Source organism: Astatotilapia calliptera, chromosome 7 (assembly GCF_964374335.1).
Source record: "Astatotilapia calliptera chromosome 7, fAstCal68.1, whole genome shotgun sequence".
Lineage (NCBI taxonomy): Eukaryota > Metazoa > Chordata > Actinopteri > Cichliformes > Cichlidae > Astatotilapia > Astatotilapia calliptera.
This window is the reverse complement of record NC_137428.1, coordinates 13,241,675-13,255,088: the sequence shown is the minus strand read 5'-3', so window position 1 is coordinate 13,255,088 and position 13,414 is coordinate 13,241,675. Positions and strand designations below refer to the sequence as shown.

The 13,414-nt window shown below is 39.0% G+C and overlaps 1 protein-coding gene across 9 annotated transcripts in view; it reads left to right on the top strand.

Moving 5' to 3' along the window:
* The window catches only part of rasgrf2a (Ras protein-specific guanine nucleotide-releasing factor 2a), a 51,107-nt gene that overhangs the window by 1,045 nt on the left and 36,648 nt on the right, over nucleotides 1-13,414 (top strand). For all 9 annotated transcript variants that reach the window (XR_013909950.1, XR_013909949.1, XM_080303481.1 and 6 more), the window contains exon 2: nucleotides 8,342-8,448. Coding sequence is in view for 7 of the 9 variants with exons in the window: in XM_080303481.1 (XP_080159607.1) it covers nucleotides 8,342-8,448 (107 nt within the window). In the remaining 2 variants the exon portion in view is untranslated. The remainder of the gene's footprint in view (nucleotides 1-8,341; nucleotides 8,449-13,414) is intronic.

Genomic DNA, 13,414 nt, shown 5'->3' with positions numbered 1-13,414 from the left:
TTTATTTTCCCTCCCAAAACTCTAGCTATCAGGAATTCAGAAGGTAATTAGATATCCTTCATGATACAACCTTTAACTTATGGTGGAATATCCCACCAGGTAATTTTGATGAATTTAGGTTTAAAGCTTTTGCGCTTAAAATGAAGTGTTATGTCCTAATTATACTTAAAAAGTATTTTCATTCGAAACTGTGTCCCTTTTGTACTCAATGCATACACGTTTACATTCAAATATACTTATAAAATAATTCGTTTCTGGTTTGTCTTAAAACTGGCAGTTGCTCAACTATACTTATGCAACACTATTAAATGGTGAGTATTTTTAGGTATGAAAAGTTACACCATCATTCACAAGAATTACTTAGTAAAAGTTGAGAAAGAACACCGTCATTAAAGTTAGTTATTAACTTTATTGACTGACTAACTAACTAACTAACTAAATAAATACAAACATTTACAGTGCTTATAAAAACATACGAACCATTAGTAAGAATTATGTATAGCAGTTTTAGTTAGTAAATAATTCTGTCACTATTTAAACAGCAGAAATTTCAAGAGAAACCTATTAAACAAGTCACACAAAGGGAGTTGTGTTCATTGTTGTATTCTTTTGTGATTTAAAGTCTATATGTCAGGCATATGTCAGGGACCAATTTTGGGGGCATCCTGTTTTGGGGTTTAAAAGCCACGGAGACACGGTGTTTAGAAAAAATGTGTCTCAACTGTTCTGATACTCCTGCCACATACAGGATACACCGTGGAGAGGTGGCCAGTTGGTTGCAGGGCTAACACAGAGAGACCATGCGCACTCGTGGGCAATTTAGAATCACCAATATAAATCAGAACAATGAGCTGAAAGAGGCTAAAATGAACTGTCAAATAATATTAAAATAATTGCTAAAACCGTTTGTACTATAGTTAGTAGTAGGAAAATATAAAGCAACTAAAAGATCTTTTTTTTTCTTCCCCCTTCTCACCATGCTTAATGCTAATGCTGCTGCCCATTATAGCCTCACCTATGTGCCACTTGACTGATGTGTTTCCATAGTGATGAAGTTGGTAGTTGGTGAAATGGGACATACAGTAAGTTTGACGTTACACAATCAGAGATATGAAAATATGGACGTTTTCTTGAAAGGATATTTAACTGAGGCTAAAGGCTAAATGTGATAAATCACACTAGTGTGCTTTTAAATAATGAAAATTGATTCTGCTGTGAATATGTAATACTTTCTGTTTGTGAGTTTGTATCCGACATGTGGTACTGCTCTAGGATGATGCTGTGCTAGACTAAGAATAGCATCCTTGCTCGTTGTTTTGCCTGCAGTCACTGTCTGAATACCAAGTCAACACAACTGCATCTCACACATGGATGCTGCTACGCACTAGTGCTACCTGTGCTATTGGGAGACTACCTTTTACTGTACTCTACTGCCTTTCTATGAGTATGGTACACGTGTAACCAAATAACAACAAAACCTAGTGTAATTTCTTCAAAATAAGTTAAGTGAAAAAGTCCAAAACAATGTACGTATTTTAAATATGGCACAGTCCTCCTTGGTATGTGTTTGCACAGTGAAGTTGTGATGTAAATCCTGTGTTTGATCATAATGCTTGATCTGTAATGCTTATTTCTACCTCAATATTTTTATTCTTGGATTCTAGTAAGGTAGCTTTGGATGATTCAGAGTACAAAATAACCAAAGCTTGGGTGCTGCCCCGCAACTCTTCTTTTCCTCTTGCCTTTTTTGATTGGCTCCTTCTTAGAAATGGAAGTGCACTGTGTGGACCATATTAGGGAGATCCACTCATACTGACAGACATTCGGGAATAGAGAAACTGTTTGTAACTGAGCTTTAATAGAAAATCTATTTGATCTATTTCAACAGTAATTTTTATAACCACAATGTAGGTTGATCATTTAATGAGTGTGCATTTTTGCTAATTTAATAGCATTAAAAAGTGCAATAACATGAGATCAAGTTTTTTAGTAGTCTTTTCTAATACAAATCATCAAATATTCCCATTTTCTAGTTTTCTGAGCATTCATAATTGTTGCATTACTGAGTTTAGCAATCATAACTCCTAACTCCTGTTCATGTCAGTTTAAGTTCAGAAACAAGCTAAATGTCACAAAAACACTGTGTTGTGTTTTATTTCTGTGAGTGTTTAAACACTGAGACCGGTTTCCAGTTTATAACCACTTTAGCTGACTTATTATTAGAATTAGTGCTTATGAATCACTTTTCTAACTAACGAAGGCCTCTCTTCACAAACAGCAGCTACTTATTACAACCTGGGACAGCTGAAATGTTAGCCAAAAAATGAGACAAGAAGTTACCTTAGCTCAGATCAACTAAATATTTACTTTAATCTTCCATGTGTGACACAAGCACACTGCTTCATCTTCATTTCAACACTTTTTAATGAATTGAGTGGGGTACATGTGAATTTCTCAGTCCCAAAGGTGTTTTTGTAATTACCTTGACATTTTATTGACATTTTATTTAATTACACATTAAATAAAATTATTTATACTCTTTATACACAGATGATATTATCTTTGAAAAACAGATTTTAATGACATCCTAATAATATAGTTAATGTCTATTATATTTTTTATATAATTTAAAGACAATGATTCATGAAAATAACTGTAGTGAAAACCACACAAATATGTATTGCATAGTATAAAAAGTAGCCCAGACCGCAGCTTATGTCCTCAGAGAGACGAAGGAAGTAACACAGCACCATTGTCCTGCAGGTCAGGTCGTGTTGAAAGTGGTCCTGGCTGTAAGCGGGAGCTCTCATGTTTGCATCTGTGCATAGCAGACTGATGAAGTGTTTTTTTGTGAGTGAACGCGGTGATGCTCGATGCAGGGCAAGGCAGCTTACAGCTCCCTATTTCTCACTCTGTCTGTCCCTGTCCGTCTGTTCGTCTCACTTATTGTTATCCTTGTGCTTAAAGCAGGCTTGTGACCGGGGAAGCCGCATTAGCAATGCAAGGATGCTGCACAAGCCTTGATGGTTATGTAACCCCCACCCTACCCCCCAACGCACACAAACAAGCCCTTAAGCCTCTCTGGTCTGTAGCCGACACACGCTAGCAAGTGTCCCTCACCCGCTTTTTGTTACATCATTACTATACAGACCTGCTTTCTCTCTGTGGCACCCTTTTAGCAAACTATATTGTCAGACATAGGAAAGGAAAAAACTGATATTCAGCAAGTAATTTATATGTTTATTTGACCCATATCTCATGGATTAGAGGGTTGTGACTTTGTTAAGGACTTAATGTTTGGCAAATACAGACTATAATGACTTAAATACAACTCAGTTTAGTAACATACCCATGTATGGGCTGGAGGAGCCAGAGATTTATCTCCTACCTCCGGATTGGTAGATGATCTCTACTGCCTGACCTCAGAGAAAATCTATCGTATTTCTCTGAATTAATAAAATAGTAATTTTCCTGGAAAATTAGTGCATAACCATGTTCAAATTTCTGCAGTCGTATTGGGTTAAGTTGTCCTTGAGAAAAAACAGCAATTTATTTTGAATTCATATTAATTTATTAAATAAAAACAGAGTTTGTCATGTGAATGCACCTCTGCAGTTTCTACTTTTAACATATTGCCTATTGAAAGTTTGTGTCACTCCTGGATAATTCTTTTTTTAAACGTTTTGTTGTATTTTTTTTCCTCCTGAGCCCGTAGGGTCCCTTATGTTTATGAGCTTACCAGTGTGGAACATTGGTAAGACCGTAAAATATAACGCAGGGGTGTGTGTTAAAGCTCAGTTTTAATTATTTTTTTATGACAAATGCAACAATACAAGTTATTTTATGTGAAATGTTGAAATACAGGGTTTAGCTAAGGTAGTTAGAGACATGCTAAAGTTTTCAGGTTACTGTAAGGTTATTTTTGTGTGTCTTTTGCTTTTAAATGGATAAGTACTCCTAAAACTGCCATGCAAAGGAGTTTGGTGTATTATGAAATCCAAGTCTTGATGAACTGCTGTTCCTTGTTACACGTGCTAACCTCATTAGTATGGTTTAGCAAACAGCTGAAGGGACAACGATATGACAAATGAAAAAAAAAAGGACTGAAACATGCACTGAGTTACTGGTGACTGCTTTTTGAGTATTTGATGATGGGCTCATTCTTGTCATACTTTACTTAGTGCATTTTTAAAAAACAAACAAACTTGTAAATGAAATATGAAATTTGAAAATGTGATATGGGATGAATTTTCACTATGATTTAAAGGGATTAGAATCTTGTATTCATGCATAAAGTGGAACAGGTGGAGTCAGGATTTGTATTTGTGTCTTTGCTAAATTATGTATACCCTTGTCAAATGCCCCAGTGAACTTAAACACGATAAGTACTTGTAAAAAATAGATTTAGCCTGCAATATATAGAAGTAGAAGTCCCTACTGAGCTTAAATATTACAGCATATTCATAAGCTTAGGAGTCAATGGTGGTATTGTTGTCTTCAGAAACGACACAAAAAGAGAACAAATTGGCTTTAAAATGAGAAGTTAGGCAGTCTTTTACCGCAGAGGCAGCAGCAATCTATATCAACTGGACGGCCAGCTAATGCTAATGTAAAGAAAAAATCAGCAAAAACCATGTGCATAATTATAATCATACATCCAGATTATACTCAGAAAAATGTGATCAGAGTTCTAAAACTGCAAAGATCTCAGCCTTAGATTGCAGAGGCAAAGTGGGAGAAAACCTGGAGACATTTTCTCTAAATGCAGAAGGGGCTCAGCGACCTCACAGGATAGTTGATTGTGAGCTCACAGAATCCTTAACAAATTTCTATTTATTTTTGAAATTTTCCATTAAGACCTTGCTGTAAAACTAGCTTCACAAACAAATGAATGACTGTGAACATGACCCAGTTGTGTACTGTACATTTTTATTGTTCTGTGCACATCAACACCACCAACCCAGTCAGGACCCAGTCCCATATTTCAGATGGCGAGGCATGATTGTGGAAGCCGTGCAGGTGCGTCCACCTTCCCTGCACAGCACCACAGGCCACGCCCCGCCACATACCCCCATCGCCAGGCCAGTGAGCCATCCGGCTGATCCTGCTCCCCTCCCCCCGCGAGCGGGAGAGAGAATCGGCCCGGACCGTTGGCATCCCTAGCCCCTCTTCCTGCCAACGGCGTGCTACCACCACCACCTGCTACTGCTGCGTGGCCGCCAGCTCGGCCACCATTCTGGCCAGCTCCTCATTCTGCTGGCCCAGTCCTGGGTCTGCCGTGCCTCCCGTCCTGGGTTTTGGCACCACTGTGAACATCCAACCCAGTTGTGTTCTGTACATTTTTATTGTTTTGTGCACATCCACATCAACACCACCAAACCCGAGTCAGGACGCAGTCCCATATGATGGCGGGGCATGATTGTGGATGCCGTGCAGGTGCGTCTGCCTTCCTTGCACCCAAGAGCACGGCACCACAGGCCACGCCCCGCTACAATGACCGTTTGTTTTTTTTAATTTTAAAGATACATGGCGCTCCCAAAGTTTTACATGCACAGGCTCATCTGCTGAGTGTCCTCGGCAGTCATGCTGGCTGCCACAATTGCTGCAGAAGCACTAAATAGCACTAAGTAAAATGACTAAAAACCAGAAGTTGAAGTGGGTTTATGATTACCTTGTTCAGCCTTGAAACGATTTAGCTTGATATAGTTTTGCTTTAACACAGCTGGCTTTGTTTTTATATTTGCATTTTTCTACTTCATATTTTATTTAACCTCCTAAGACCCGAACTCTTCCACAGCATGCATTTTGAATTTCTCTTTGATATTTGGGCTGATTGGGGCCCAATGAATGTAAAAACAAAGAATTACCAGATTTTTTCTTTTACCCACTTTTTGTTTCTAATAAAAATGACATCCACATATGAGGATATTCGTTTAAAATTTTGATAGAACAGTGGCAGTATAATGTCCTCGTAAGTGGATATCAGGCCCTTGTAGAGCAAAATTGAGTATTCGGGTTTAAATAACCAAAAATGTGATGTCCGTATATGTGGACACCAGGTCCATTCATCCATCCGCTTCTCCTTTTCAGGGTCACGGGGGGCATTGGAGCCTATCCCAGCTATCATAGGGCGAGAGGCGGGGTACACCCTGGACAGGTCGCCAGTCTGTCACAGGGCCAACACACAGGGACAGACAACCATTCACACGTAGTGACAATTTGGATTATCCAATCAACCTATCCCCACAAGCCGCATGTCTTTGGACGGTGGGAGAGTACCCGGAGGGAACCCACGCAAACACGGGGAGAACATGCAAACTCCACACAGAAAGACCTGGTGGTGGAATTGAACTCAGGACCTTCTTGCTGTGTGGCAACAATGCTAACCACCGTGCCACCATGCTGCCAGTGAAAATTACGCCCATGTTCATGAAAAGTACTCATTGGTGTCATGGTATAATTTTGCAACTTTATCTTTGCCCGTCTCTAGAAGTACAAGCCTTGTCAACGCCTTTGTGCAAATCACATAATTTGAACATAGGCATCTAGTAAATGGATAAGAAATACTTTTGAAGTGTAGTTTTCTGTTCTGTGCAGCCATTCCTGTGTAGGTTTCTAGGGATTGTCTTCTTTGAGAATACAATTCCCGACTTTCTCATTCATTTGCTCGAGTCTTGGGAGTTGTTCTAAGGGTCTTAAGACACATTTTTCTCTAGTTTTCTTTCCTGATTCTTTGCAATCTTTTACTCCAAACCTCTTCCAGGAGAGTTCTGTACTGTGTGGCTTTCTTAAGTGACAACTCTTGCTGAAGTTTTACACTGTGTGTGGAGATAACCAAGCTAAAGAACATCATTGCACAGAAAAGATTTTCATGGGCTAAAAATGTTGACCCTAGTAATTTTTTTCTGAAATAATAATAATAACAATAATAACAATAATAAGAATACTTTAAAGAAAACTAGTATGTTTAGAATTGCCCTTGTTGAAAATTTTGACAAAACTAGGGGTAATACCCTCCTATTGGGATGTGGACATTTTGGAATGTCCAGACAAAAATACTTAATTTTTCTCTACAAGGGCCTGATATCCACTTACGAGGACATTATACTGCCACTGTTCTATCAAAATTTAAAACGAATGTCCTCATATGTAGATCTCATTTTTCTCAGAAAGAAAAATTAGGTTAAAAAAAAGAAGTGGTAATTCTTTGTTTTTACATTCATCAGGTGCCAATCAGCCCAAATAGCAAAGTAAAATTAAAAATGCATGCTGTGGAAGCGTTCAGGTCTTAGGAGGATACTAATCATTTTGTCCTCATCTTTACAGATGCATGTGTGTAAGTGCATCTGTATGTACTTCGTATTATTTGCACTAATTCTCATTTTGAAGTGGAGTCCTTGTACTCTTGCAATTATCACCTCCACTCATGAGGAAGCAGGTCTGTTTTCTGTGTGCTATTTTAGTGTTACTTGTGCTCTTTGTGCTGTTACTTGGGGCAAGAACTCTGACGAGGAAGCTGAATATGAAAATGTGAACCAAGTGTGGATGTTCCTTAGGGCTGCAGCCAACAGTTATTTTCATTAGTCCGTGTATACAAGGTGTATAACAATTGGCTTAAATTATGGAATTTATCACCGCAGCTGGAGGATGTTCATTCATCTTTTCTACTTTGTAGCCAATAAACAAATAACAGATTTGACACAAAAACTCTAATTTTTGAGACATACAAGGAAAGTGGCTTTTTGAGGCATTTACTTACTGATAAAAAATAATATTTAAGCTGGTTCTAGTTTTCTCTTTTGAGAAATCAGCTTTATAGGACTCTTGTCAAAGACAATTTCTTTCGATTTCCACCATAGAGTTTCAGCTGGATTGAAATCTGGACTGTTTCCTGGCCTTGTCACTGAATTATTTATGTGTCCAACACTAGACCTTTAACAAACAAAAGATAATAGCAACAAAAAATGACATCAAGCAAGAATTCACGAGACAAGTGAAATTAAAAAGGGAAATTAAAAAGGGAAATTAAAAGTGCGTCGCTCCCATTTCTTCTTGTTGCATGTTGAAGCTCTACTTGGAACCTTGTTAAGATCCAATCACGCAAAATAGTATTTCTTTTTCCATTTTTCAAGTGGTCTTAATCTTTTGATTTGGACTGTATGTTGCACACATACATTAATGTAGTTTCATTAAACTTGAGTTAAAAACATATAATAATTCTGTCATTGTCTAGATTGTAAGCCTGAATAAACCTGTTGAAAAAAATACTCTGACCTAAGATTAGAGATCTTTTTTCCAAGCATGAAGTCACATTACTTTTTGTCTCTTTTCTTTCACATAGTACTACTTCATGGTCAATTTTGGCCACGATGGGCAGAAACCTCTAGAGATGCGAACAGAGGATGAGTTGGACTGCAATGAATGGGTGGGGGGCATCCAGCAGGCCAGGTATGAAGTGACAAGAGTTTTCACTCTTTTACAATGTTATAAAATATTGTAATTTATGTATTTTCATCTGTATACGACTTGATCTTTCTAATGGCTCCATACTGCAGTGGTTTAGATATTTCCTTGTAAGGGAAAGGTTTTTAGTTTAATTCCAGCCAGCGATTCAAATTTCCCTTGGTTGCATCAGGAAGGGCATGTAGCATAAAACTTACCTGCTGTAGAGCAAGAGTGTGTTTATTTCCTGTTTTTATGCCTGTCTCATTTGTTCTGTATAGTGTCCTTGGGTATTTTAAAAGGCGCCTTTAAATAAAATGTATTATTATTAAGAGATGGGAAAGCCATGCAGCACAGGGCGGCAGGTCAGACTCAATCCTGCATTGCTCCACTCAGGCCATGTAACATATGGTTACCAGCTCAACCACTGAGCTAAACCAGCACCAGACGGCTTTACCTGTCTAGCACTTAGAGTCCCCCGAGAGCAGCACTGCCCAGCCTTCTACCTTTCTACCTTTAAAACTCGCCTTCCAGCCAAATGGCTGGTAGGCTTTTAGCTAGGCTTTAGCTTCAGCCAAGTGGAAGCTAAATTGTCTAGTCATTCATATGTAAATTAGGTTGTTATCTGGGAATTCTGGAGGGGAGTGGGGGTGTGTGAATGAGGGGGTGGGGGAGCTGCTAAAAGCTGTGAACTTCCTTTTGTGTTCATCTTGATGCATTCTCAATCATCCAGGGAAATAAATCTCCAAAAGTCACCAACTTGGAGTGGTTAGTTTGCCATCTTAGGGAGAAATCAACACACATGGGTGTATTTCCTTTGTTGCTGAGATTTATTGATAAAAACAGTACAAAAAACCAACCATTTGTACACATATTTACAAATAATAATAAAAAGTGAGTGAGTACATTTCAACATTTTCAGCAATCACTCACAATCCTGGCACTGCCATGGTATCTGTAGTCTGCATTTACCACATGTGTATCTGTAGCAGTGAACACATCGCACAGTGGCATGATTGTTCTTGCATTTGTGTTTGACCTGACACATGGCTCTTTTTCCAGGGCTAGGTGTGGAGGGTTGTGTCCAAAGCAACTGTTCTTTTCTTGCCTTCTTCCCAGCTACATGAGAGTGAGCCAACTCTCTTGCAAGCTCCACCAGGAAGTCCACCCGTCTTTCCTTCGTCCCGGTGTATGCTTGATACAGCACATGTGCATTCAGTGCTGCCATGTCAATCATGTTGTAAAACACGGCAACTGGCCAGCGCCGTGTTCCTCTGCAGACAGTGTACTCCCGAACCATCTGGTCCATCACATCCACGCCACACTTTGTTTTGTTGTAAAGGGTGACAGTGTTTGGCTTCCTTTTGGTAGTGTTGGGAAGCTGGGAAGAAGGCAAGAAAAGAACAGTTGCTTTGGACACAACCCTCCACACCTAGCCCTGGAAAAAGAGCCATGTGTCAGGTCAAACACAAATGCAAGAACAATCATGCCACTGTGCGATGTGTTCACTGCTACAGATACACATGTGGTAAATGCAGACTACAGATACCATGGCAGTGCCAGGATTGTGAGTGATTGCTGAAAATGTTGAAATGTACTCACTCACTTTTTATTATTATTTGTAAATATGTGTACAAATGGTTGGTTTTTTGTACTGTTTTTATCAATAAATCTCAGCAACAAAGGAAATACACCCATGTGTGTTGATTTCTCCCTAAGATGGCAAACTAACCACTCCAAGTTGGTGACTTTTGGAGATTTATTTCCCTGGATGATTGAGAATGCATCAAGACGAACACAAAAGGAAGTTCACAGCTTTTAGCAGCTCCCCCACCCCCTCATTCACACACCCCCACTCCCCTCCAGAATTCTCAGGTAACAACCTAATTTACATATGAATGACAAGACAATTTAGCTTCCACTTGGCTGAAGCTAAAGCCTAGCTAAACACCTACCAGCCATTTGGCTGGAAGGCGAGTTTTAAAGGTAGAAAAGCCAAATGGCTGCTCTCGGGGGCTCTAAAGCCCTCTGATGCATGAATTATGAAAGCCTTGGTCAAGATTTTTTTCTTAAGTGCTTTTATTCTTCTCAGGACATGAAAAAAAATGTCCAACTCTTTTTTTTCCAAAAATAAGTTTTTTTTATAAAGTTATAAACTTGTCCACTCCAGTGGACTACATGCACCCGAGCACTTAGCATGAAATACTGTGAATTTACTGTAAAAATTAATTACCTTGTGTTCTATTGTAAATATACAAACACTTGTTTGCTTGTATCCTTTGAAAAACATCTCAGCAATTTTTTTTGGAACTTTCAACTCATAAGGCCCCAATGTTTAGACGTAAATAACAAAACCAATCAACAGTCCTAGCTGTGAATCCTACACCTGAATATGGCAAACTATCTCCAACAAGAGAAACATTTTTGAGTCTACACAGTTCTATAATGATGCAGGACAGGATTACCAAGCCCTTATTAGCATGCTGGAAGAAAACACAAACTGACATCTTAGTCTCTGCATCTCCGAACACTTCTATGTTCATCACAGCTAGGCTGTGCGAAAGTTTGCAAAGCATCCAGGGCACAATGGCACACAGCATTGCATGCAGATGTATTTGGTCTTCCGTGTGCACGCAACATCATGGCATCTGTTTGCATTTTTCACCTCGGTCAGTTGGGGCCAGTGATATCCTGTGGCAAACCTGACCTCACAGGCTACTTTGGTGACTGCTCTCCGCTTCACGGGTTGTGGGGTCCCACTGGGTCTTCCTCTTTTGCATTGCTGGAGGGTGAATCTCTTCTCCTGTTACTGACAGTTCTTTCCCATACAAGTTGGTGTTGTATGTTATATTATCAATTAGATCTGCTGGAAACAGATGTCTGAAGAAATCTATGAGATCCTTCCCCTCCACATTCAATTTCCACTCTCCTAGAAAAGGAGGCAAGTCTCCATCAAAGTCATTGTCTTGGACTTTCCAAATATTTTTGCGGGCTTGAGTATGGTCAGGTGCCATGTACTCATCTCCCACAGCTCCCTGATCATGCTGACCTTCCTCTTCATCCTGCCCCTCATCGTTCTCACTTTCTGCATCCTGACTGTTTGTGTCTTCATCATCCGTAGCTCCTATGTCTCTGTTCTGCTCTGGCAGCCACTCATCATCACTGGACTTATCACTGAACTCATCATCACTGCACTCATCAATGAAATCATCATCACTGGAGCTGGATGGAATTTCCTGGACTATTCTGTACGCTGCCTTATTCTTTGCTGCATTTGAAGTCTACAAAATATGATAAAATAATTATTATAGTAACTCAAACTACAGCTGATCTGCACAAAAATATATATTTTAAATGAGTAGCTTATAAATGTAACAATTATATGCTTACTCATAACCAAAACAGTCCCAAAAAACAGTGAGACAATTTATGACTTATGTTAAAAAAAATATAGTGGGTAATGCATGATGTCCACTTCATTGGACACATGGTTCATCATAGTTTTCTACATATTAGACACAACAATTTCTTATTCCAAACAGATAATATCCTTCCCTAGATGTTACTGCATATCATCATATTTTTTTTTTACCTGTTGGGCTCTTTTAGCATAGAAGGATTGACAGGATATGCCAGCAGTGGTCAGCAGGGGTGACAGTTTGTCTGCCATCTTTGATTCAGAGGAAATTTACTTGCAGTTGCACTAACTGAACACTGAATTGACCTCAATGGAGCATGGCAGCAGAGAGCACTCTAGAGGCTAATACGCAGTTCCACCATAGAAACCAATGCATTAAAGAGATATGTACGTTTTAGTAGCTGTCCACTCCAGTGACCACTATGCATCAGAGGGCTAGGGTAGTTTTAGAGTCTCAACGTGAACCTTAAAGTAGATAACCCATAAGTAACACGTAAAAAATTACATCTCACTAATTTAGAAGATCTTTATTTTGTGGAAAAAAGTTTTTTTGCTCTATAAAAAAGCCAATTGTGAAGCTAAGAAGCCGTACTACTCCTCACTGATTGAAAAAAATAAGAAAAACCTTTCTCTCTAGCACTGAAGCCATGCTGGCCAAGAGTCAGAGCTCTGTTGGAACTTAACTAGTAATGACGTCATGAATTTCTTCAGAGGTTTTAACAGTTGCGAAAGAAATGACTCATAAACATCACACATACTATCTATACTATTGATACTAATTTTATTTCCGCCTGATTGATACTGATTCTGATTCTGAGTTAACTTCAGTAATCATTTCCTCCAAACCATCAACGTGTCTGTTAGAGACCACTCCTTCATTACTGCTCAAAGTCTTACCATTGATTATTGTTTTAATCTTACATATGATATTATATCCATGACACAATATACTATAAGCCAAATGTAAGCACAAAAGTAGTCTAGGTATTAGTTTCCTTGAAAACTTGCACTAAAAGTATAAAATAACTGCTTAACACTTCAGTTTAACAACAACTAAAGTAACTTATCCTTGTAGTTCATCAGCAACCTGCATCCATCATGTAAGTACGTAATTACTTTCTATCCACCATTTACTCGTCCAGTTATGGAGGGTAGCTTAATTCAATTCAATTCAAATTTATTTATGCAGCGCCAAATCACAACAACAGTCGCCTCAAGGCGCTTTATATTGTACAGTAGATCCTACAATAATAGATACAGAGAAAAACCCAACAATCATACACTGAACAAAAATATAAACGCAACACTTTTGTTTTTGCTCCCATTCCCCATGGGATGGACGTAGAGACCTAAAATTCATTCCAGATACACAATATAACCATCCCTCCCAAACAGTGGTCACAAATCAGTCCAAATGTGTGGTAGTGGGCACATCTGCTATAGTGAGATAATCCATCCCACCTCACAGGTGTGCCACATCAGGATGCTGATCTGACATCATGAGTAGTGCACAGGTGTACCTCAGACTGCCCACAACAAAAGGCCACCCTGGAA